Source organism: Garra rufa, chromosome 12 (genome assembly GCF_049309525.1).
Source record: "Garra rufa chromosome 12, GarRuf1.0, whole genome shotgun sequence".
Lineage (NCBI taxonomy): Eukaryota > Metazoa > Chordata > Actinopteri > Cypriniformes > Cyprinidae > Garra > Garra rufa.
In genome coordinates, this window is record NC_133372.1 from 3,274,927 (window position 1) to 3,295,906 (window position 20,980).

A 20,980-nucleotide genomic window follows, 5' to 3' on the forward strand; every position below is an offset into this window, starting at 1 on the left:
CAAGAAAACACCCGAAATGTAAAATTTTTCTTTGCATACGTTTATTATTATTATTATTATTATTATTATTATAGCAGCTCCCAGGGAAATGACAAAACACACCCACTCAAAGAAGAACTTATATTTAAAGTTTACTTCACTGTCATTTTCTGATTAAAGATAAATAATATTATTTAATAACGATAAAATTGTGAGAAAAAATATTATATTCAGTATAATAAGACTGTATTATACTGTCAAGCAAGTGCAACGTTGCAAAGCAAGGGAATGAGTGAGTAAAGTGCAGTATGTCACTGTCCGCGAGGTGTTTACGCGCGCGTGGGCGTGACGCTTGGACAATAAAGACGCGCGCGAGTGTGAGAGCGCGCGCACATTGTGACTGTCACTGACTGAACACACACCGCTGGATCACCGCAGCATTACAGGACAGCATTAACATGGGTAAGAGCATTCCAAAATGTTTTTAATTAGTGTTTATATGCTATAAACGATGTGTTTTAATATTTATCCAAATACATCAATCGAATTGACTATTTGCATCACTCTGTAAAAAACTTAAATTGTCTAGTAGTAGCACTTAACGTTACCCTGTTGATTTATTTCTACTTGTTCTGACATTTAAACAACTTTTAAAAGTGTAACTTAACGTAATGCATATTAATTCTGCCATATTAAATAATATTTTTAGAATATAACAATTTGTTACCACATGCAGCATTTTTAAGTTACTTGATGTTTGCACTGTTTACACTTTGATTTAAATACATTTATTATGCTAAACTTTATTCATGCATTTATTTATTCCGGTGCATGACGGGATGAATTACTTATTTGCATCAGCTGCTGTATTTATTTACAGTGTTCAATGGGCATAAATGTTAAATTCATCAGTTTTATTTACTGTAGTTGCTCATCTCCACCTCTAATGGCTCTGAGACACTGTTACATTCATTTCAGCATCTCTACTCTGTGTAAATGGTACATTGTGGTCATTTATACAGTGTGGTGTTATTATATGGCATGTAATGAGAGCAGAGTGTGTGTAAGGTTTACGTAGTGTGTCATAAACTTACTATGTACTATGTACTGTACTTTCCACAGCTGCTTGTGAACATTCTTTGAAGAGTCTTAGTGAAGGAGGTTTTGTATGGCATGCAAACATTATGTCTTTAGAGCTACAGACAGCTGTTTACCATGTGCTCCACTAAAAATATTTACTAAGAGTCATAATGATGAAAATAGTGTACTGAAAATAGCGACCGAACCATAAATGGAAAATTACAGCAAGGAATTTCATGAGGGAGGAGAATCAAAGACTCATTATTTATCTCACCTGCTTATAAAAGCTGTTTCACTTGTTTGTTTTATTCATGCAATTGCTTCGTTCATTAAAATGTGTGACCAGATAGTTTGTGCTGCAGAATACATGTGCTAGTTTTAGCTGGCAGACATGCACTTTAAATATCCACCTTTTCGAAGCTAAACAGCTAAAACACTCTTCTGGAGGCGGCTTCTCTGTAGACCAGGATTAAAGCTCTGGTAAAGATTACGACAGAGGGTTTACTGATAGAAAACAGTGAACACCCCACTGCGCACATACCCCGTTAAACACCGACGCACACACTTTAAAACTGGCTGGTCTGAAACTAATTTTCTGACCGCAGGGTTGTTAGTTTACAACATATGTGACCCTGGACCACAAAACCAGTCTTAAGTCGCTGGGGTATATTTGTAGCAATAGCCAAAAATACATAGTATGGGTCAAAATTATAGATTTTTCTTTTATGCCAAAAATCATTAGGAAATTAAGTAAAGATCATGTTACATTAAGATTTTTTGGAAAGTTCCTACTATAAATATATCAAAATGTAATTTTTGATTAGTAATATGCATTGTTAAGAACTTAATTTGGACAACTTTAAAGGTGATTTTCTCAGTATTTTGATTTTTTTGCACCCTTAGATTCCAGATTTTCAAATAGATGTATCTCGGCCAAATATTGTCCTATCCTAACAAACCATACATCAATAGAAGCTTATTTATTGAGCTTTCATATGTTGTATACATCTCAGTTTTGTAAAATTTTACCTTATGACTGGTTTTGTGGTCCAGGGTCACATATTAAATAGAAAAACTCTATCTGCATTCCCATGAGTCTCTAGTAATTTGAAAGTCCATCCATCTCTCTACCTTTCCGTTGTTCCACATAGACAACAACTCCCAAAACCTTTCATTAATATCACAAAACCCAAATGTTTGATAAAGACCATCACAATACTATATTATAATGATGTCATTTCATCCCAATTTTATTGTCTTACAAAATGTTTGCCCACAAAAATACTTAAGGACACAAATGAATCACTATTTAATGACAGCCTAAAACTAAAAGACCTAAAATGTGTTTGCATTTTAACAAGACACACATTTTTAAGGTTTTATCAATAGACTATTGAAATCTAGAAAAGGACAGACAATGATTGAGACGCTTGGAATTTTTTGTTAATTATATTAATTTATTATATTATTTATTTTATAAATATATTTATTTCATTAATAATAAAATTAAATACCATTTAAAATAATATTTAAAAAGCATATGGAAAGGATGACGGAAGAGAAACTCTATACGTTGACATGATTTAGAACTGAATTATTGAGTGTCAGGGGTCAATCAGCGACACACGTCTCAATAAAGTGTCCTTGAGGCCAGCATCTGTTAAACATAAACCACATGCTTCACATGTGCAATGCATTCTTTACATTGTATCTCCTTACCAGACGCTCCTATTAGAAACATTCAAGGATCTCAACAGACCTGAAAACCCCAGAACAGATTATGCATTTTATGTTGTTTTAATACAAACCTTTCTCATTGTGTGTTTTGCGCAAGAACTTCACTACACTCTTAAAAATAAAGGTCCTTCACGATGCCATAGAAGAATTTTTTTTTTTCCTAAATGGTTCCATAAAGAACCTTAAACATCTAAAGAACCTTTCTGTTTCACAAAAGGTACTTTGTGGAGAAAGAAGGTTCTTCAGATTATAAAAAGGTAAGAAAAATATGGTGCTTTAAAGAACCTTTGACTGAATGGTTCTTTGTGGAACCAAAATGTTTCTTCTATGGCATCGCTTGAAGAAGCACCTTTATTTTTAAGAGTGTAGAGAGCATCGCACAATCATATTTTTGCTTTTCTAATTGCGTAAACAAACACTTATTGTGACTTTTATACAAAACACAGCAGGTAATATAAGTTAAGTTCCTTTCTTCCAGACCAGTTTCCACTTAAACTCAGCCTTAAGGGTGAATGCAGTCAAACCTCACCTTAGGGAAATATCCTGAAAGTAAACAGAGCAAATGGGGAATTATACTCTAGTGCTATGAATGGCATGCTCATAAATGATGGTCAACAGGAGGTCACACCGTTTAGTCTAAATTTTAGAAGAACCTTGGAGTGCCATGCATAATTGTAGTGCTATACAGTGAGGTCAATAAGTATTTTGCAAGTTTTCTTGCTTAGAAATCATGGAGGAGTCTACAATTTCAGCATAAGTGCATTTCCATTGTGAGAGACAGAATCTAAAACTAAAAATCCGGAAATCACATTGTATGATTTTTTAACAATTTATTTGTGAATGTGATGTTTATGCAGACAGAACAATAAAGATAATTTATCCTGTGTTTATTCAGCTCTGGACATCAGCACCTGGGATCTGGCGTGTCAGTTCAATAACACGGATCACCACACGGAGCTGAACGGCACGGATCGGCTGATCGTACGGAGAGGACAGGCCTTCACCATCAACCTGTACCTGAACTCCGGCTCTTACCAGCCTGGATACACTCAGCTGCACATCACTGCAGAGACAGGTAATTGCACAGAGATTTAATATCCCAGCTAACAGGAAATATTCTGAAATTGGTAGATAATGTTTTGGCTAGTTTCTTTCAAAGTTATGAACAAACATTCCTCCGGTAACATCAATAGAACGTTCATTCAAAGTTATGATGGAATGTTTCCAGGAATGTTTTAGTTGGATGTTCATCTGTGTTTTTTTTTAAATGTTACTATTTGTTTTAGATTGTGCCGAGAACATTAGAATGGATGTTTGCAAATTTGTAAAATGGAATGTTGCCTTCATGTTCGCATAACCAAGGAAAAATGTTTTTAAACTGGAAGTTTTGAATGTTCATAGAACATTCAGAAATAATATGTTTAGAGCTAAATGGAAATGTTAGACATTTTGTCAGCACTCAGCCATATTTTATGGATTTTATACTCCTACTGCACTCTTAAAAATAAAGGGGCTTCACAATGCCACAGAATAACCATTTTTGTCTTTTTGACATGTTTTTGGAGGTTGGTTTTAAAAAGAAAGATTGGTTTAATTCTGTGGCTTTTGTCACTGAAAGTTAGCTAAATGCCTTTAATTCTTCCAGAAATGAACAACTTAAATTAGCTAAAGGTGGTTTTCTCATCTTAGCTGGTTTAGCTGGTCAGCAAGCATGGCCACCTGACAATTGCCTAAAAAAACATGAAAACAGACCAACCCAGCCAGACAGTGACCAACTAACCAAGTCTTTTTCTTACAAGGTATTAAGGTAAATTACATCTGTGCATTGTGATTATTTTCCTATTTTTGGATTTTTTTATACCTAATAGGAGTGTTGACGGACATGCCAGACAACTTACTAAATTAACCAAATTTATGAACTTTTTTTGAACTCTTTAAAAAATGGTTGTGACAGCAATATAAAAATACTCAGTTCTCTTTTTGAACACTCAAGCAACAGGAATTCCCCTTACAATAGTATACAAGTTATTATTATACATATTATTGCAATTTCAGAAGCTCTGACACTTGTTCCTCTTTGCCAAAAGGGGATCAAGTTCATTCTTTCTAAGTGAAGATAAATGAAACATAATACTCAACAAGTGCAGTTGAGGATGAAGGTTAACAGAGAGAATGTCAGGGCTCTTGTTGGACTTTCTATGTTAGAGATTCTGTCATTTGTTGGAGCTGGAACATGAGATAACAGAAATACATTAGTGAACACAAAGGGAGGCAGCAGCGTGTAAACGCTGGCGTTCAGACAGGAAAGGATCTGCTCAGACTCAGATAACTCTAATGTCAAGAAAACAAGACCTTCTGGCATGTTTAACGGAATCTGTGGTGAGATATTGCACATGTAAACTCTTTAGAAAGTTATCAAATAGTCAAGTACAAAACTATTGGTTTTGGTGAACATTCAGAAAACACCTCAGTCTCTCTTTGTCTTTCTTAGTGGCTTCTTCTTCAGAAGAACTTCTTTAGAAAATGTCTTTGGAAAAATAATACGTTTAATAATAAGCACCAACATGTCTTTTGCAGACAGTTTCCATCCACATTTTTATGCAAATCTTAAAGGGGTCATCGGACGCAAAACTCACTCTTACATGTTCTTTGCTAAATTAAAAATATATACTGTATATATGTTTGTTTTGGTTCCCATTGACAGCTATTGTAAAGACAATAAAAGGAAATGGAAGTCAGTGGGAACCATTGTTCTTCAGGGCCCGTATTCACAAAACATCTTAAGGCTAAAAGTAGCTTATAACTTAAAATACTGGGCGTATCAATCCTAAACGTAGGACTCCTAGATTTTTGCTCTAAGAGTATTTCAAAAAGCGTTCTAGCACTAAACCTAGCTCTTAAATCTGTGAAAAGTTTAAGGAGTAGTTAAGAGAACTCCTAACTCACTAAGACCAAACCACAAACTATCCTCCTTGCTGAAAAAACCCCCCACAAAAATAACCATCACAAAAAATACGGTATCCACTACAGAAAGTCTGTCCTCCAACAAAGCAAGATTTTTTAAATTAGGCACATTATAGTGGCTGCATTTGAGAAGATACTTATAAGATCCACCATCACAAAGAACATTTTGATGATTTTATGTTACGCGACAATGTTTTTTAATAGTAAAAAAGTAAGACTGTTAATGCATTTTTACATATCTTTTGCTTACCAAGTCTGCATTTATTTGAGCAAAAATCCATAAATATTTTTACAATTTAAAATAACTTTTCTATGTGAACTCAACGTAAAATGTAATTTATTCCTGAGATGCAAAGCTGAATTTCAGCATCATTACTCCAGTCTTCAGTATGGAAGCCTGTTTCCGCCACTGAATAAAAATAAAAAAGGTAATTGCGACTTTTTATCTCACAATTTAGACTTTTTTCTCACAATTTCGAGTTTACATCTCTATGAGTTAACTGCGAGTTATAAAGTTAGAATTGTGGGATATAAACTTACAATTGCGAGATATAAACCTGCAATTCTGACTTTTTTTTTCGCTATTCTGATTTTTTGTTTCTCGTAATTGCGAGAGAATAAAAGTCAGAATTTCAGTATAATTGCTGAAAAAAACAAAAATGACGGTTTCCACTACAAATACCATTACAAACGTTAGAAATCTCAACATTTAACCATTAAAATCATTTCAAAAAGGTTTGCAGTAGTGTGTTTTGGAACATGGTCCATTGGAATTTCCATTAAAACATTACAATTCCCACTAACCAGTAAAACCATTACAAATTCTGTCTGTTGTCGGTGGTCTGACTCGGAACGTAAATATTTTAGAAACACACTGCATTTATTTGCATGCATTTTCCCACACACCTTTTTTTGTTTGTTTTGAAGGTTATCCCAACCCATCTCAACAATTTTCCTTTGATTATACTGTATATCTAAGCTGTTCTTGCATCCAGTTTGGTTTTCTTTTACGTTTGCATTTCTTACTATCAGCCATGACTATTCTGCTCTGTTAATTAAAAGGCTGTTTATATGCATATCTTCTAATTGTTTACGAGAAGCTCGAATGTAAGAGGCTGACAATTAGCTGAACATATATTGTTTAATCAGTGACAGTCTGTGTTTTAAAATCTTTATTTGAATGTGGCAACATTTTTATTTATAAATCTTCATTTGAATATGCCAACATAATAGTTAGTAAGGTCAACTCTGCGTTTACACTTAGCTTAAGACTTCTCTCTATTCCTAACACTCTTAAAAATAAAGGTGCTTCACGATGCCATAGAAAAACCTTTTTTCTTTAAATGGTTCCATAAAGAACCTTTAATTCATCTGAAGAACCTTTCTGTTTTACAAAAGGCTTTTTGTGGCGAAAGAAGGTTCTTTAGAAGAACCTTTAACTTTGTGGAACCAAAAATGGTTCTTCTATGGCATCGCTGTGAAGAACCTTTTAAAGCACCTTTATTTTTAAGAGTGTAGTATAGGTTTATCTCAGCAGCTTTGTGAATAGGTTTTAAGAAAAAACTCATAGCTAAAAACTTCTACTGCTATTTAAGAGAACTTTTAGTGGTAAGATAAAATGTTTTGTGAATACAGGCCCAGAAGTACAGCAAAACATAGTAGAAGAAAGCGTTTTGTAATGAAATGAGGGTGAATAAACAGAATTTTCCTTTTTGTTTACAGTGGGAATTTTATAGTGGGCGGGGCTACCCTTTATGACGTGCCAGAAACCAATCGAAATGCCTTGTTGCACATCACTTCTCATGGTTAGGAAAAAATATCTCAGATTAAAGAAGGCATCAGTCAGGCACTGACTTTTTCTTAGATTTAGACAAACTAAAACTTACCAATGATTCAGAACTTCTGTTTATGTTGTAGTTCTGACGGGAAGTGTATCTCTTTAGTCACATTGAGCGCTCTGGAGCGAGTTCACAGGAGTGCATTTCTGGAAAACTTCCAAGCCTGAGTACATGGAATTGCAGTTTGTGCATTTGTCCGGCGGCCTTTAAACCAGGGGTCAGTGCGAGCTCACATTCCCAGAGATTCAGAGACTGGTGCCGCAGCTGCAGACACATTCCTGAACAGCATTTATGATTAAAAGAGAGGGGGATTTTGGTGTGCATATGCAGACACATTCTCATTTATAACTGTTGATTGTATCTGTAAACGTCTGTACGTCCAGAACAATGTTTACTTTGTGACAGCCAGAGGGGCCTAATTACATGAGTTTAGATGAAACAATGCATCCCTGTGAAACCCTTTATACTCAATGAGGAAAGTCTGTTCTGCAGCAAAGCAAGATTTTTTTTTAATCAGCAACATTATAGAGGCTGCATTTCTGAAGATACTTTTAGGATCCACCATCACAAAGATTTTGATGATATTATTCTACTGAGCTTGTTGTCAATGCATACTGAGCTAGCATTATGCATGAATATTGCATAATGTTTTTTTATTAGTAAAGTTTTTTATTAGTAAGATTGTTATTGCTTTTTTAAGTATCTTATGCTTACCAAGGCTGTATTTATTTGAGCAAAAATCCATATATGTATTAAAATTTTTAAATAACTGTTTTCTATGTGAACTTATAGTAAAATGTAATTTATTCCTGTGATGCAAAGCTGAATTTTCAGCATCATTTCTGTAGTCTTCAGTATGGAATCCACATTAAGCCACTGAATGAATTTAAAAAAGGTCATTACTTTTTATCTCACAATTTAGTTTTTTTCTCACAATTTCGAGTTTACATCTCGCAATTCTGACTTTTTTTCTCAGAACTGTAAGATAAATGCACAATTGTGAGAAATAAAATCAGAAGTTTGAAAATTAGTTTGTATCTTGCAATTTTTACTTTTTTCACAAAATTGTGAGATATAAACTCACAATTGCGAGTTATAAAGTCCAGTTCTGAGAAGGAAAAAAAAAGACAGATATGTTCACAGATTATATCTCACAATTCTGATTCTCCAAATTGTGAGAATCATGCAATTCTGACTTAATAACTGCAATTGCAACTTTATTTCTCAGATTGCGAGTTTATATCATGCAACTGACTTTCTGAGAAAAAAAGTCAGAATTGTGAGATAAGTCGCAATAACATTTTTCATTTTTTATTCAGTGGCAGAAACTGGCTTCCATACTTCAGTGTAACATGATAAGAAATCAATCTAATATGCTAATTTGCTGCTCAAGAAGTATCATATTTTTGTGGAAACCTTTATATATATATACATAAAGGTTTCCACAAAAATATGATATATTTCTGGATTCCCTGATAAACAAAAAGTCAAAAGAACATTTTTTGAAACAGAAAAAAATTGCCATTTTTGGTCAATTTAATGCATCCTTGTTGAATAAAAGTATATTCATTTCCCTTAAATTTTAATGCACAGCTTTACTCTTCTAAACATTTATTTAAAAATATGTACACTACCAGTCAAAAGTTTGGGATCAGTGAAACTTATGTTTTTTAAAGAAGTCTCTTATGCTCATCAAGATCAAAAATAGAGAAAAAAGAAGAATACTGCAAAGTGTTATTTCAATATAAAATAATGGTTTTAATTTTAATACACAGTAAAATGTTTTTTTCCTGTGATGCAAAGCTGAATTTTCATCAGCCATTACTCTTGTCTTTAGTGTCACACGATCCTTCAGAAATCATTTTAATATGCTGATTTATTATTAGAATTATGGAATGTTGTGCTAGCAAATATTTTTTGCAACCTGTGATATGTTTTTAAGATGCAATAATAAATAAAAAATATTAAGCATGCAGCACAACCGGAGTAAAGATGCTGAAAAAGTCAGCTTTGATCACAGAAACAAATTTTTATTTATATTAAAATAGAAAAATATTAGTTTGCATCATGATAATATTTCAAAATATTACATTTTTTCTGTATTTTTGATCTTGATGAGCATTAAAAACTTATTTAAAATACATTAAAAATCTTACTGATCCTAAACTTTTGAACGGTAGTGTATATCTTCCCTATCACTTTCTTTGTGACCCATACCCAACATTTTGGCTAATTTCCGTAAAATTGCAAAACACACACAAGCATTTTGGAACCATTTTGGTTTTGATTATCAGTGATGATTTTGTTCTAATGATTTAATAGGCCCTCAGCCGGTGGAGCAATATGGCACCAGAGCCGTGTTCGGCCTCAGCAGTGAGATCGACGACTCGCGTTGGAGTGCGGCGGTGAGCAGTCCTCCCGGAGACACCGTTTGTCTTTCTATCTGCGCCGCCCCTGACGCTCCCATCGGCCGGTACGTCCTGACTCTAGATGGGCGCATCCAGTTCGAGTTCATACTGCTGTTCAATCCCTGGTGCCCAAGTGAGTAAAAACAGATGCGTTTGGGTGTTCCGCACATGCACACGCCTTTAGGTTACAGACACGGATATCCTGTTCTTTATACGAACATATGACAAAGATAGATGAGTAAGATCTCTGCGTCCTCAACTCATGCTCTGATTTACAGGAGATGTGGTCTACATGGACAGCGAAGAGAAACTGGCAGAGTACGTTCTGGCCCAGGATGGGATCATCTTCAGGGGTGATGTTGAATACCCAGTCCCTTTGGCCTGGTATTTTGGACAGGTACCGATAAACAAACCCACAATTACACATGTTCTGGCTATGCTCAAAATGCTGAGCTCACCTCTTGAAAAATGCAAACAAATGAGCACAACTCAAAAGACAGTCTTAACACGTGACAGCAGAGACATGAATGAAGGTAAATAACATGAAAAAGAAGATATAGCTGGTGAGGAACATTTCATATTTGCTTGCAGAGAACATATCCATATCAGTGTTATTTTAGCATCATTACTGTACTAGCATAGTATTTATTTATTTTTTTATGTATTATTGTATTCATTTTTAATTCTGTTTTGTTTTTGTAATTTTAGTACTTGAAATTAAACCAAACAACATTTTGAAAATTAAGTTATATATGAAACATGCAATAATAATATTTACTATTTTGCATTAGTTTTTATTTTTTATTTTTTCCTGTTTCCATTTTAATTTTAGTTAAAGTTTAGTATTTTTTATGTCTGATTTTATTCATTTTTATTTCATTTTTTTTTTAATTTTAGTTCTTGAAATTAAACCAAACAACATTTTGAAAATTAAGCTATATATGAAACATGCAATAATAATATTAATATTTTGCATTAGTTTTTATTTTTTATGTCCTGTTTCCATTTTAATTTTAGTTAAAGTTTAGTATTTTTTATGTCTGAGTTTATTCATTTTTATTTCATTTTTGTAATTTTAGTACTTGAACTTAAACCAAACAAAAATTAGAGCATTTTGAAAATTAATTTTAATAAAACATACGAAACATGCAATAATAATTTTTACTATTTTGCATTAGTTTTTATTTTTATATTTCCTGTTTTCATTTGCATTTAGTTAAAGTTTTAGTTATTGGGTTTTTTAAATGTCTGATTTTATTCATTTTTGTTTCAGTTTTGTTTTTGTAATTTTAGTACTCAATCTTAAACCAAATAAAAATTAGAACTTTTTCAAAATTATTACTAAAAAATATTTACTATTTACTTGAAACTAAACCAAATAAAAATAAGAACTTTTTGAAATGTAAGTATAATAAAACATATGAAACATAAAATAATAATATTTATTATTTTTTATTAATTTAACTTTAAATAAGAAAAAAACTTAATAATAATTTTCAATATTTTATTTTATTTCTGTTAACATTTTGATGTTCTTTTTGTTTTTATAGTTTTAGTTTTAGTTAACAATAACCATCTTGATCCAAACCACCCCCAAAGAGAAAAGCATGAAGAAAATGAAGCCTGTTTTTGTATCATTAAGATTTTCTGTATTATAAATATTAGTTCATATTGCAATCTCTTGTTTATGATTGCAGATTTGTGCGCACAGTTTGAGACATTGTTGAGATCTTTTCTGAAACTTTAGTGGAGACACATGTGAGATTATTGAAGCAAAACATCTGAGATGCCAGAAGCTTCAGAAAGTTATCATCTGTTTTCCATTTAATCTAATTGCTTGCTGGATCTCAGATTTTTTGTGCCTAAAGGCATTTTGTTTAAGTAGATTATAATGTGCATTTGCATGTTTTTTGCTTTGAAGTTCGAGGAGGGCATACTGGACACTTGTTTGAGAATCCTGGACATGAACCCTAAACACAGAAGGAACCCTGGGAAGGACTGTTCTGGACGCAGAAACGTCATTTATGTCACAAGAGTACTAAGTGCTATGGTCAGTACTCTAATGCACACAGACAAACATAAAAAACAGTCTGTTTTTAATTAGAACTTAATAATTTTATTCAGGAAGTATGCATTAAGTTGATCAAAAGTGACAGTAAAGGCATAATATTACAAAAGATTTCTATTTCAAATAATGCTGTTTTTTTTTTTTTACTTTGTCTTCATCAAAGTATGTTTAAATGCAAAACGTATCACCGTTTCCACAAAAATATGAAGCAGCACAACTGTTTTCAGGATTGATATTAATGTTTCTTGTAGTTAACAAACATTAGGGTGATGTTTCCTTATTGCCTCCGTAGATCAACAGCAATGACCGGGATTCCGGCGTGCTGGAGGGCTGCTGGAAGGACACATTTGACGGCGGCGTGAGCCCCTTGTCCTGGAGAGGAAGCGTTCAGATCCTGAAGACATGGGACAGAACTTCTTGTTTGCCAGTGCGCTATGGCCAGTGCTGGGTCTTTGCAGCTGTCGCCTGTACAGGTAATGAAATAATCATATTGGATGATGTATCGCTTCTTATTCATTGGTTAAAAAAGTAGGATCCTTGAAGAAAATTCTCTTAAAAATTCTAGAAGTTTGAAACTAATTTTCATTTTGAAATTATTCCGCCAAAAATAGCAAAAAAAAGCTCTTTCGGAATAAGTGAAAAGGCCAATAAATTATACCGAACAATGATGTGACGCAATCAAATAGAGGCGCGCACTAATGCAACAAACATGGGCAGTGTGGAAGCATTAAAACTGTCAGTGAAAGATCATAGAAAAAAATCATTACAAGCACCGACAGTGAGAGGCTGTTTAGTATCACATCGCATGTCTTTCATGAGAAGAGAAAGTCCAAAGCAAAAGGAAAATCTGCATGATGAGAATCATTCATAAATCTGCTGCTGTCAGCTAAAAGTAGAACTGAGGTCTTCTTGTGGGTTTCCGCCAAAATAAAAGTCAACATTCATAAATGTTAGCATTGTAATTTTACTTTTGTTCTGTAAAATAAAATAAAAAAGTAAGACAAAAATAATGATAACAATCATTACAACAGCTGTATTAATACACTTATAACATTGTATTAGAACATTCTCCTTTGCTCAGCAAGGCTGCATTTTTTTGTACATTAAAAACACATACCTCAGTAATAGGCCTTCGGCCCAGTGTTAAATTTCGTTCGACTTCGGCCAAGAATTTTCATTTTCAGTGCATCCCCAGTTCTTAGAGGTTTTCTCACGGTTAAAAAAAATGTAGTAATAAAGCAAATAAAAAAATGCATCTATAACAGTTGTATGTGGGTAGAATCAGAACCATCATTTGAATTCACAGGACATTTTAATGGATGTGCAAATTCATCTGTTATTTGGTTGGTATTAACGCTGTTAATACTAGATTTTTTTTATGTTTTTTAAGAAGTCTCTTCTGCTCAGCAAGGCTGCATTTAATTGATAAAAAAACTGTACAAACAGTAATATTGTAAATAATACTGTGAAATATTTTTTTCAATTTAAAATAACAGTTTTCTATGTGTATATATTTTAAAATGTAATTTATACCTGTGAAAGGCTGAAATTTCATTTATTTTCATCATTACTCTTGCCTTTAGTGTCACACGATCCTTCAGAAATCATTTCGACATGCTGATTTGCTGCTCAAGATACATTTCTGTATTATCAATGTTGAAAACAGTTGTGCTGCCCATATTTTTGCTGAAACTGGTCATTTTTTTCAGGATTCTTTGAATCGAAGAAATCAAAAGAACAAAATTTATTTTAAATATATATTTTTATGACATTATGTCACTTCTGATCAATTTAATGCATCCTTGCTGAATAAATAAAAATCGTACTGAGCACCTTTGAACGGTAGTTTGTGCAGTGCATGGTCATTTTGTTTGATTCTAGGCACATTCTTGTTACTCCTGCATCACAGATTTGTTGGTGTTTAGGTCATTGTGCAATCAGTGTCTAAATGCAGACAGATAAAGCAGGTTCTTGTGTTTACCCTCAGTGTCTCGCGCTCTGGGAATCCCATGCAGAGTGGTCACAAACTACTATTCGGCCCATGATACCAACAGCAACCTTGTAATCGAGCGCTTTCTGAACGAGAAAGGTGAAATGGACCCCAGTTCCAAAGATATGATATGGTATGAAGATCCACTTCTTGTATTTATCAATCAAAAACAATAAATAAAACTACAGAAAAATCTCAAAAGCACATATTTGGACACTTACAGTATGTAAATGCCATTATATAGAACACTCAACACTCTTTATGTGTTGTAGGAACTATCACTGCTGGGTTGAGAGTTGGATGACACGACCCGATCTTCCTCCCGGTTTTGACGGCTGGCAGGCGAGTGACCCGACGCCACAGGAAAAAAGTGAAGGTGTGCAAATTACTCTTTTCTTTCTGACATACTGCAAATCAAACATCCTTAAACTTAAAGTGATAGTTCACCCGAACTGAAACTAGAAGTGTAGCTTGTTTCCCTCTGTCAAAACAACTGCATTGAATATACCATTAACTTTAAGCTCTCAGTAGTCTGTTCATAAGATTTTATATTTGAATCTGTTTTAGGGATTTTTGGAAGAACAGATTTTGTTTATTTTAACAGCTTACCAGAGTTTAAACATGCAATATCGTAACTACATTTCTGCATTGAGAACCCAATGCCTCTGGAAATCAAATTTAGACATCTTTAATACTACTTGAGTTACAGCATGCAAACTTAGGAGAAAATACATTTTTGGCACTCAGAGAAGAATGTTGTTTGCAATTGTTTTCAAGCTACATTTCTAGTTTAAACATTATTTGTTCTTCAGACCTTCCTTTTTAAAATAAAAAAGTATGAACTGAAATGCAAAGTGACCCACATTGGGTTTTTGACCACTGAAAATGTCTACAATTTAACAATACATTCTTAGGGCGTTAGAAATTAAGATACCAAAAGAAAAAAGTGTGTTAAGAAGCAAAATCTAAAAGCATTTTTTAATAGTTTTTGAGTGAGTTACTGGTATGCAAACTTCAAAACAAAAACACAAGAAGTGCTTTCCCCCCAGCTTTTGCCACTGGCAAATAATGTAACAAAGATTGCTAAATTTAAGATTTCACTAACAGATCTACCAATCTTTGTGGACAATAACAGCCGAACATTAAAGTTGATGCTATAATTTTTTATCATAATTTGAATCATTTTTTGTTTGACTTTTTTTGTTTTCATTTAATTTTTAAGGTTTTAGTATTTTTAGTTTTTAGCTTTAATTAAGTTTGATTTAATTTGAGTTATTTTTGTACATCAAAATAAAATATAATGTATAATGAAAAATATTATAAATAAAATAAAAGAAAAAGAAAAAACTAGCTGAAATAAGCTTTTTTAAAAAAAAAAAATTTTTTCAGTTCATGTTTATTTTAAGGAACAAAAGTGTTTTTAATGGTTTTTATCTTAGTTTCAGTCTTAGTATAATAACTCAGTATTTTTGTCTCAGTATTTTTGAGACAAAATATTATAAACACAACATATCCAAACGTAATTTTAAATCAAGATACATTTACTTGAGAAGCAGAATAACTTTAAGATATTACATCTCATTTTCTGGAAAAAAAAGATCAATATTAAGTGAGCTTATGCTTAAAACAAGATCAAAATCACTTAATGATCACTCAACTTTATTAAGGAAAAACAAGATTATTTTTTGATACATTTTTTTTTTCAGAAGCAAGAATGTTTAGATATTTGTACATGAAAACAGGACAAAAATATTGAGTAAAAATAATTTTTAGCAGTATGTCATCATTTAATCACCCTCATGTCATTTCAAACCCAAAAGACTTTGTTTAATTTTTTTTTTTTTTTTTACAATATGTGAGAAATTTCTGTCCTTCCATTAAAAGTCTATGTAACCAAAACTTGGAAGATCGAAAAAAATCATAAAGACACTAATGAATCAGCAAAAAAGGCAAATTAATTAAACAGTTTAATCTATTGTGAAGAGACACAATTGCTTTAAATGATAAAGAGATTTAACTTGTAACAACTACACATAAAGAAGCAACTAAAATAAAAAAGCTGAGATGTGTCTTTCTGTCTCTCAGGCACGTTCTGCTGTGGGCCGGTTTCTGTGAAGGCGATAAAAGAGGGAGAGCTCACCTTAAAATACGACGCTCCGTTTGTGTTCGCGGAGGTGAATGCAGACTTAGTGTACACCTTGAAATATAACGATGGGAGCACGAGGAAAATCGTGAATGACCAAAAAGTGGGGCAGAAGATCAGCACCAAGAGCGTGGGCCGAGATCAGAGAGAAGACATCACACACCTCTACAAATATCCTGAAGGTAGGAACATGCAAATAAGTCCACTTTCTTCCTATATCCACACACATGAAGAGAAGGTTGATTTTGTAATAACCTCTTCCAGGTTCTGTGGAGGAGAGGCAGGTTTTTGAGAAAGCAAACCACCAGAACAAGCTGCTTCAGGAGCAAGCGAAACCTGGGCTCCACATCACCATCAAGCTGTCGCCGGAGGTCAAGAAGGGCTGCGACTTTGACGTGTTTGCAATAGCGAGCAATAACACCGAAGAGGATAAGAAGTGCCGTCTGGTGTTTGCGTCACGTGCCGTGTCGTATAACGGCGTCATCGGCCGTGAGTGCGGCTTCAAAGACCTGCTGAATGTGGAACTGCCACCAGGAGGAGGTGAGCGGCCTGTGCTTTCATTGCTTCAGTTTGCCAGGGCAAGTGCATCTACTTATATATATATTTAAAATAAAATAATAATAATTAGTTGAATTTGTATTATTATTATTAGCCTTTGTTTTTTATTTTCATTTGTTTATTTTATTTTCGACAGAGCCAAAAATATATTGTTTGAATTTCCATTTAATGTTATTTATTAATAATTAGTAGTTGTAGTAGTAATTATAGCAATAATTATTGATTTAAATTTTCTAAAATATAAATGATTATATAATATAATTAAAATTAATCAAATAAATTCTTAATTAAAAATGTATTTATATTTTATATAAATAATATTTTATATAAAATTATAAATAAAATGTTTAAATCAACTAAATAAAACATTAAGCATAATTTATACTAACTTTTCATTATATGATTTATTACTGAACAAAATTACAAATAATTTATTCATTGTTAATTTCATTTTATTTAATGAATTTATTATTATAATTAGCCTACAATTATTTTTAATTATAATATTATTTTTTCATTTCAGTTTTCAGTTTAATGTATTTTTTGACATCTGTAATAATACTTATTAAATAAATATAATTCATTAATAATTAGAAGTAGTAGTAATTCTAACAAAAATATTTGTTATTATTATTATTAAATATTAAAAATACAATTCGAATTAATTAAAACATTTTAATAAAATTGTATAATTTACCATTTATATATATATATATATATATATATATATATATATATATATAATAAATAAAAAAAACTAAAATATTAAACAAAATTTAAATTTGTCATTGTTTATTTAATTTAATGAAATAATGTATTTATTATTATTAGCCTATTTTTAATTGTAGTCTTTTTTTCCATTTGCTTAATTTATTATTGACCATTTAACAGCCAAACTTTGTCTATCAATCAATCAATCTATATACATCTAAGGATGATATTTAATTTCAATTTAATATTATTAAATGATAAAATAATTAAATATCATTCAAATTAAAATAATAAAACTACAATGTATAATATATATATATATACACAATACTAAATCAATTAAATAAAATACAAAACAGAATTTATACTGACTTTCCATTTATTATTATTTATTACAAAATTGTCTAGATGCTTTGTTTTATGCATGTCCTGTAATTGTGTGTCCTCACTGTGTTGTGTGTGTGTTTCAGAGAGGAAGGTTCCTCTGAGGCTGAACTACAGTAAATACTGTAATAATCTAACAGAGGACAATCTCATTCGTCTGGGCGCTCTGCTGATCGACCACAGCACAAAGGAAGCCTCCATGGCCATGCGTGACGTCGTGCTGGACGACCCCCAGATTAAAATCAGGGTATGACCACATGATCACAAGTGGACATAGCAATCATGTTCATGCTGTCAGATTCATGCTGATTTATGCTTTTCGTTCCAGATTCTGGGAGAACCCAAAGAGAAGCGTAAGCTGGCGGCTGAGCTCACCCTGGAGAACCCGCTGCCAGAACCCTTACAAGGATGCTGCTTCACCATCGAGGGCGCAAACCTCACCGGCGGCAACAGCATCACCGAGAAGTAAGAACTCAAAAACTCTGCTGTCTTTAGTAGAATGAAAAAGCAGAATTGGAAGCACTACTACACTTCATTTGCAAAAAATTTCTACTGCGTGCGACCATGAAATGATATTTAAGGGCAGCTGTGTGACTGACCCGATCAGCATATCTGTGTTTGCTCTTAGGGGACCTTCAAATGTTTCTATGTGTTTTTGCAATGTTGAGTAATATATCACAGACATAACTGACAAATCCATTCATAAGAAGAGTGACAGCTTTAATAATTTTTTAAAGTTTGTATATGAGAAATTGATTTAATACAACAGTTGAATAAACAAGAAGTTAATATTAAGTGACTTACATTGTCTGATTATAACACTGTTGCATGATTTCTTCTCTATATCATGTCAAAAATAGTTTGAAACAAGTAACAACCGAGCCTTTGTGCATCTCATTTCAAACACAGCGGTGTTTCGTTTATGAATGAACGTGTTTTAAACAAATCTAGTGAGTCACTGATTCAATTTCCCATTCATAAAGACAGTAACTTGCTTTATTCCTGAGTGAATCGGCTGTTCATACGAATCAAATGAAATAATGATTCAGTAATTAAATCAGTGACTTGCCGCCACCTACTTTTGTTAATACTGATTTCATTTGATTGATTAACTTATCGTTCTTATTCTACTTGTTCTTATTCTGTTGTTTTAGAAATTTTAAAAAGCTTATAAAATATAATTTTTTACAAATTTGACCTAAAAGATGACATACTTTTAATAAAGTTAGAAAAATTACAAAGGTAAAAACAAAATGAAATTAACCTGTAAATCACTTTAAGGAGTCAAATATCACCTCATAATGGGAATTCAAATTTTTGATCAGATTTTTGGATTATTGATTAGAAGGTGCTCCTTAAATTTTAGACTTGTGCTCCTAAGTTAAAGAAAAAAGTAAAATTTGTGCATCAAAATAGTCTTCGCCATGACTGAATAATTCCCTATCAGACCATTATCAGGCATGCATCCAATTGTGCATATTATCAATTCTAAATTCTATGTAATATGTGACCCTGGACCACAAAACCAGTCATACGGTTAAATTTTACAAAACTGAGATGTATACAACATATGAAAGCTCAATAAATAAGCTTTCTATTGATATATGGTTTGTTAGGATAGGACAATATTTGGCCGAGATACATCTATTTGAAAGTCAGGAATCTGAGGGTGCAAAAAAATCAAAATACTGAGAAAATCACCTTTAAAGTTCTCCAAATTAAGTTCTTAACAATGCATATTACTAATCAAAAATTACATTTTGATATATTTACAGTAGGAATTTTACAAAAAATCTTCATGGAACATGATCTTTACTTAATATCCTAATGATTTTTGGCATAAAAGAAAAATCTAGAATTTTGACCCATACAATGTATTTTTGGCTATTACTACAAATATACCCCAGCGACTTAAGACTGGTTTTGTGGTCCAGGGTCACATATTAGTAATTTTTAATACTATTTAGGGCATAAAGGGTGGATAGTGTTCACATTGAGATCAGACGTTTATCAAAACTCCCCACAATCCCAGATTTTCAGTGTGGTCTCTTATACACCTCATGCTGCTCTTTCCTAGTGTCTGTTCATTTAGATTAGAATAAACACTATTCAGACAAGGAGTATGAAAAGAATTGAATCTGTGTGATTTCTAACATGTAAATATTTATTCATCTCAGACTGGAGTCACCCATCGAACCCGGGCAGGCGGCCAAAGTCAAAATCTACTTCACTCCCACTCAGTCCGGCCTGCGCAAACTCGTGGTGGATTTTGACAGCGACAAGCTGGGCCACGTTAGAGGATACAGGAACGTTATCATCGGGAAATGAGACACCTCGGTGGAGGAGATCGGAATGCAAAATCATCTATTTTTCCATGTACTTTGTCAGTATTTAGAGAGTAGTTGCGTTATCTTTTATATACTGTATTTTTGTACGAATGTGAAACGCCAAGCTGGGCTTCTGTAGCAGTACATCCTGTATAATTTTAAGCACACTATACAGTATGCAATGATAAATGTCAAGAATTAGGACACTGTAACATTCACATTCCTGGATGTGATTGGAGCCACATTGCATTGTGGGAAATATGCTGTAAAAGCAAAAGAATGAAAACGATGCATGAAAGTGTAATTTGAGAGAGTAAACATTTTATATGCAATTCTTATGTTTTTGCCTTTATATATCTTTACATTTAGCTGTGACTTCTTCATTGAAAAACAATTATGCTATGATTTTTTCATTTAAAGGGCTCAATTAATAAAGAATAAATTTGAATTATTGAAAATTTGAAGTGAGAATTGTCATTTTTAAAACAAAGCAGCACAATTGACTTCACATTCATCTAGTCGCAAAAGGATTAGTCGCAATTAATCAATTTAAAACAAGTTTATGTTTGCATACTACATGTGTAGTGTGTATATTTATGTATTTATAAATATACACACATGTACATATAAATTTAACGTAGTTTTCCTTAATATCTAAAATACTTATATCTATATATAATACAAATTATATACAAGTGTTTACATACAAATACATACAAATATCTTTTTAAATATATAAATGTGTGTATTTATATATACATAATAAATATACACATACATAATATGCAAACAT

General features: G+C 32.5%; 1 protein-coding gene across 1 annotated transcript; it reads left to right on the forward strand.

The window, feature by feature from the left end:
* The first annotated feature begins 367 nt into the window (after positions 1–367).
* On the forward strand, positions 368–20,651 carry tgm2b (transglutaminase 2b). Its single transcript, XM_073851554.1, has 13 exons — positions 368–441; positions 3,692–3,871; positions 9,921–10,139; positions 10,285–10,403; positions 11,928–12,056; positions 12,367–12,547; positions 14,062–14,197; positions 14,337–14,440; positions 16,150–16,389; positions 16,472–16,747; positions 17,947–18,107; positions 18,189–18,325; positions 20,038–20,651. The coding sequence occupies exons 1-13, from the start codon at positions 438–440 to the stop codon at positions 20,186–20,188; spliced, it is 2,037 nt and encodes a 678-aa protein (XP_073707655.1). The 5' UTR covers positions 368–437; the 3' UTR covers positions 20,189–20,651.
* The last annotated feature ends 329 nt before the right edge of the window (positions 20,652–20,980 follow it).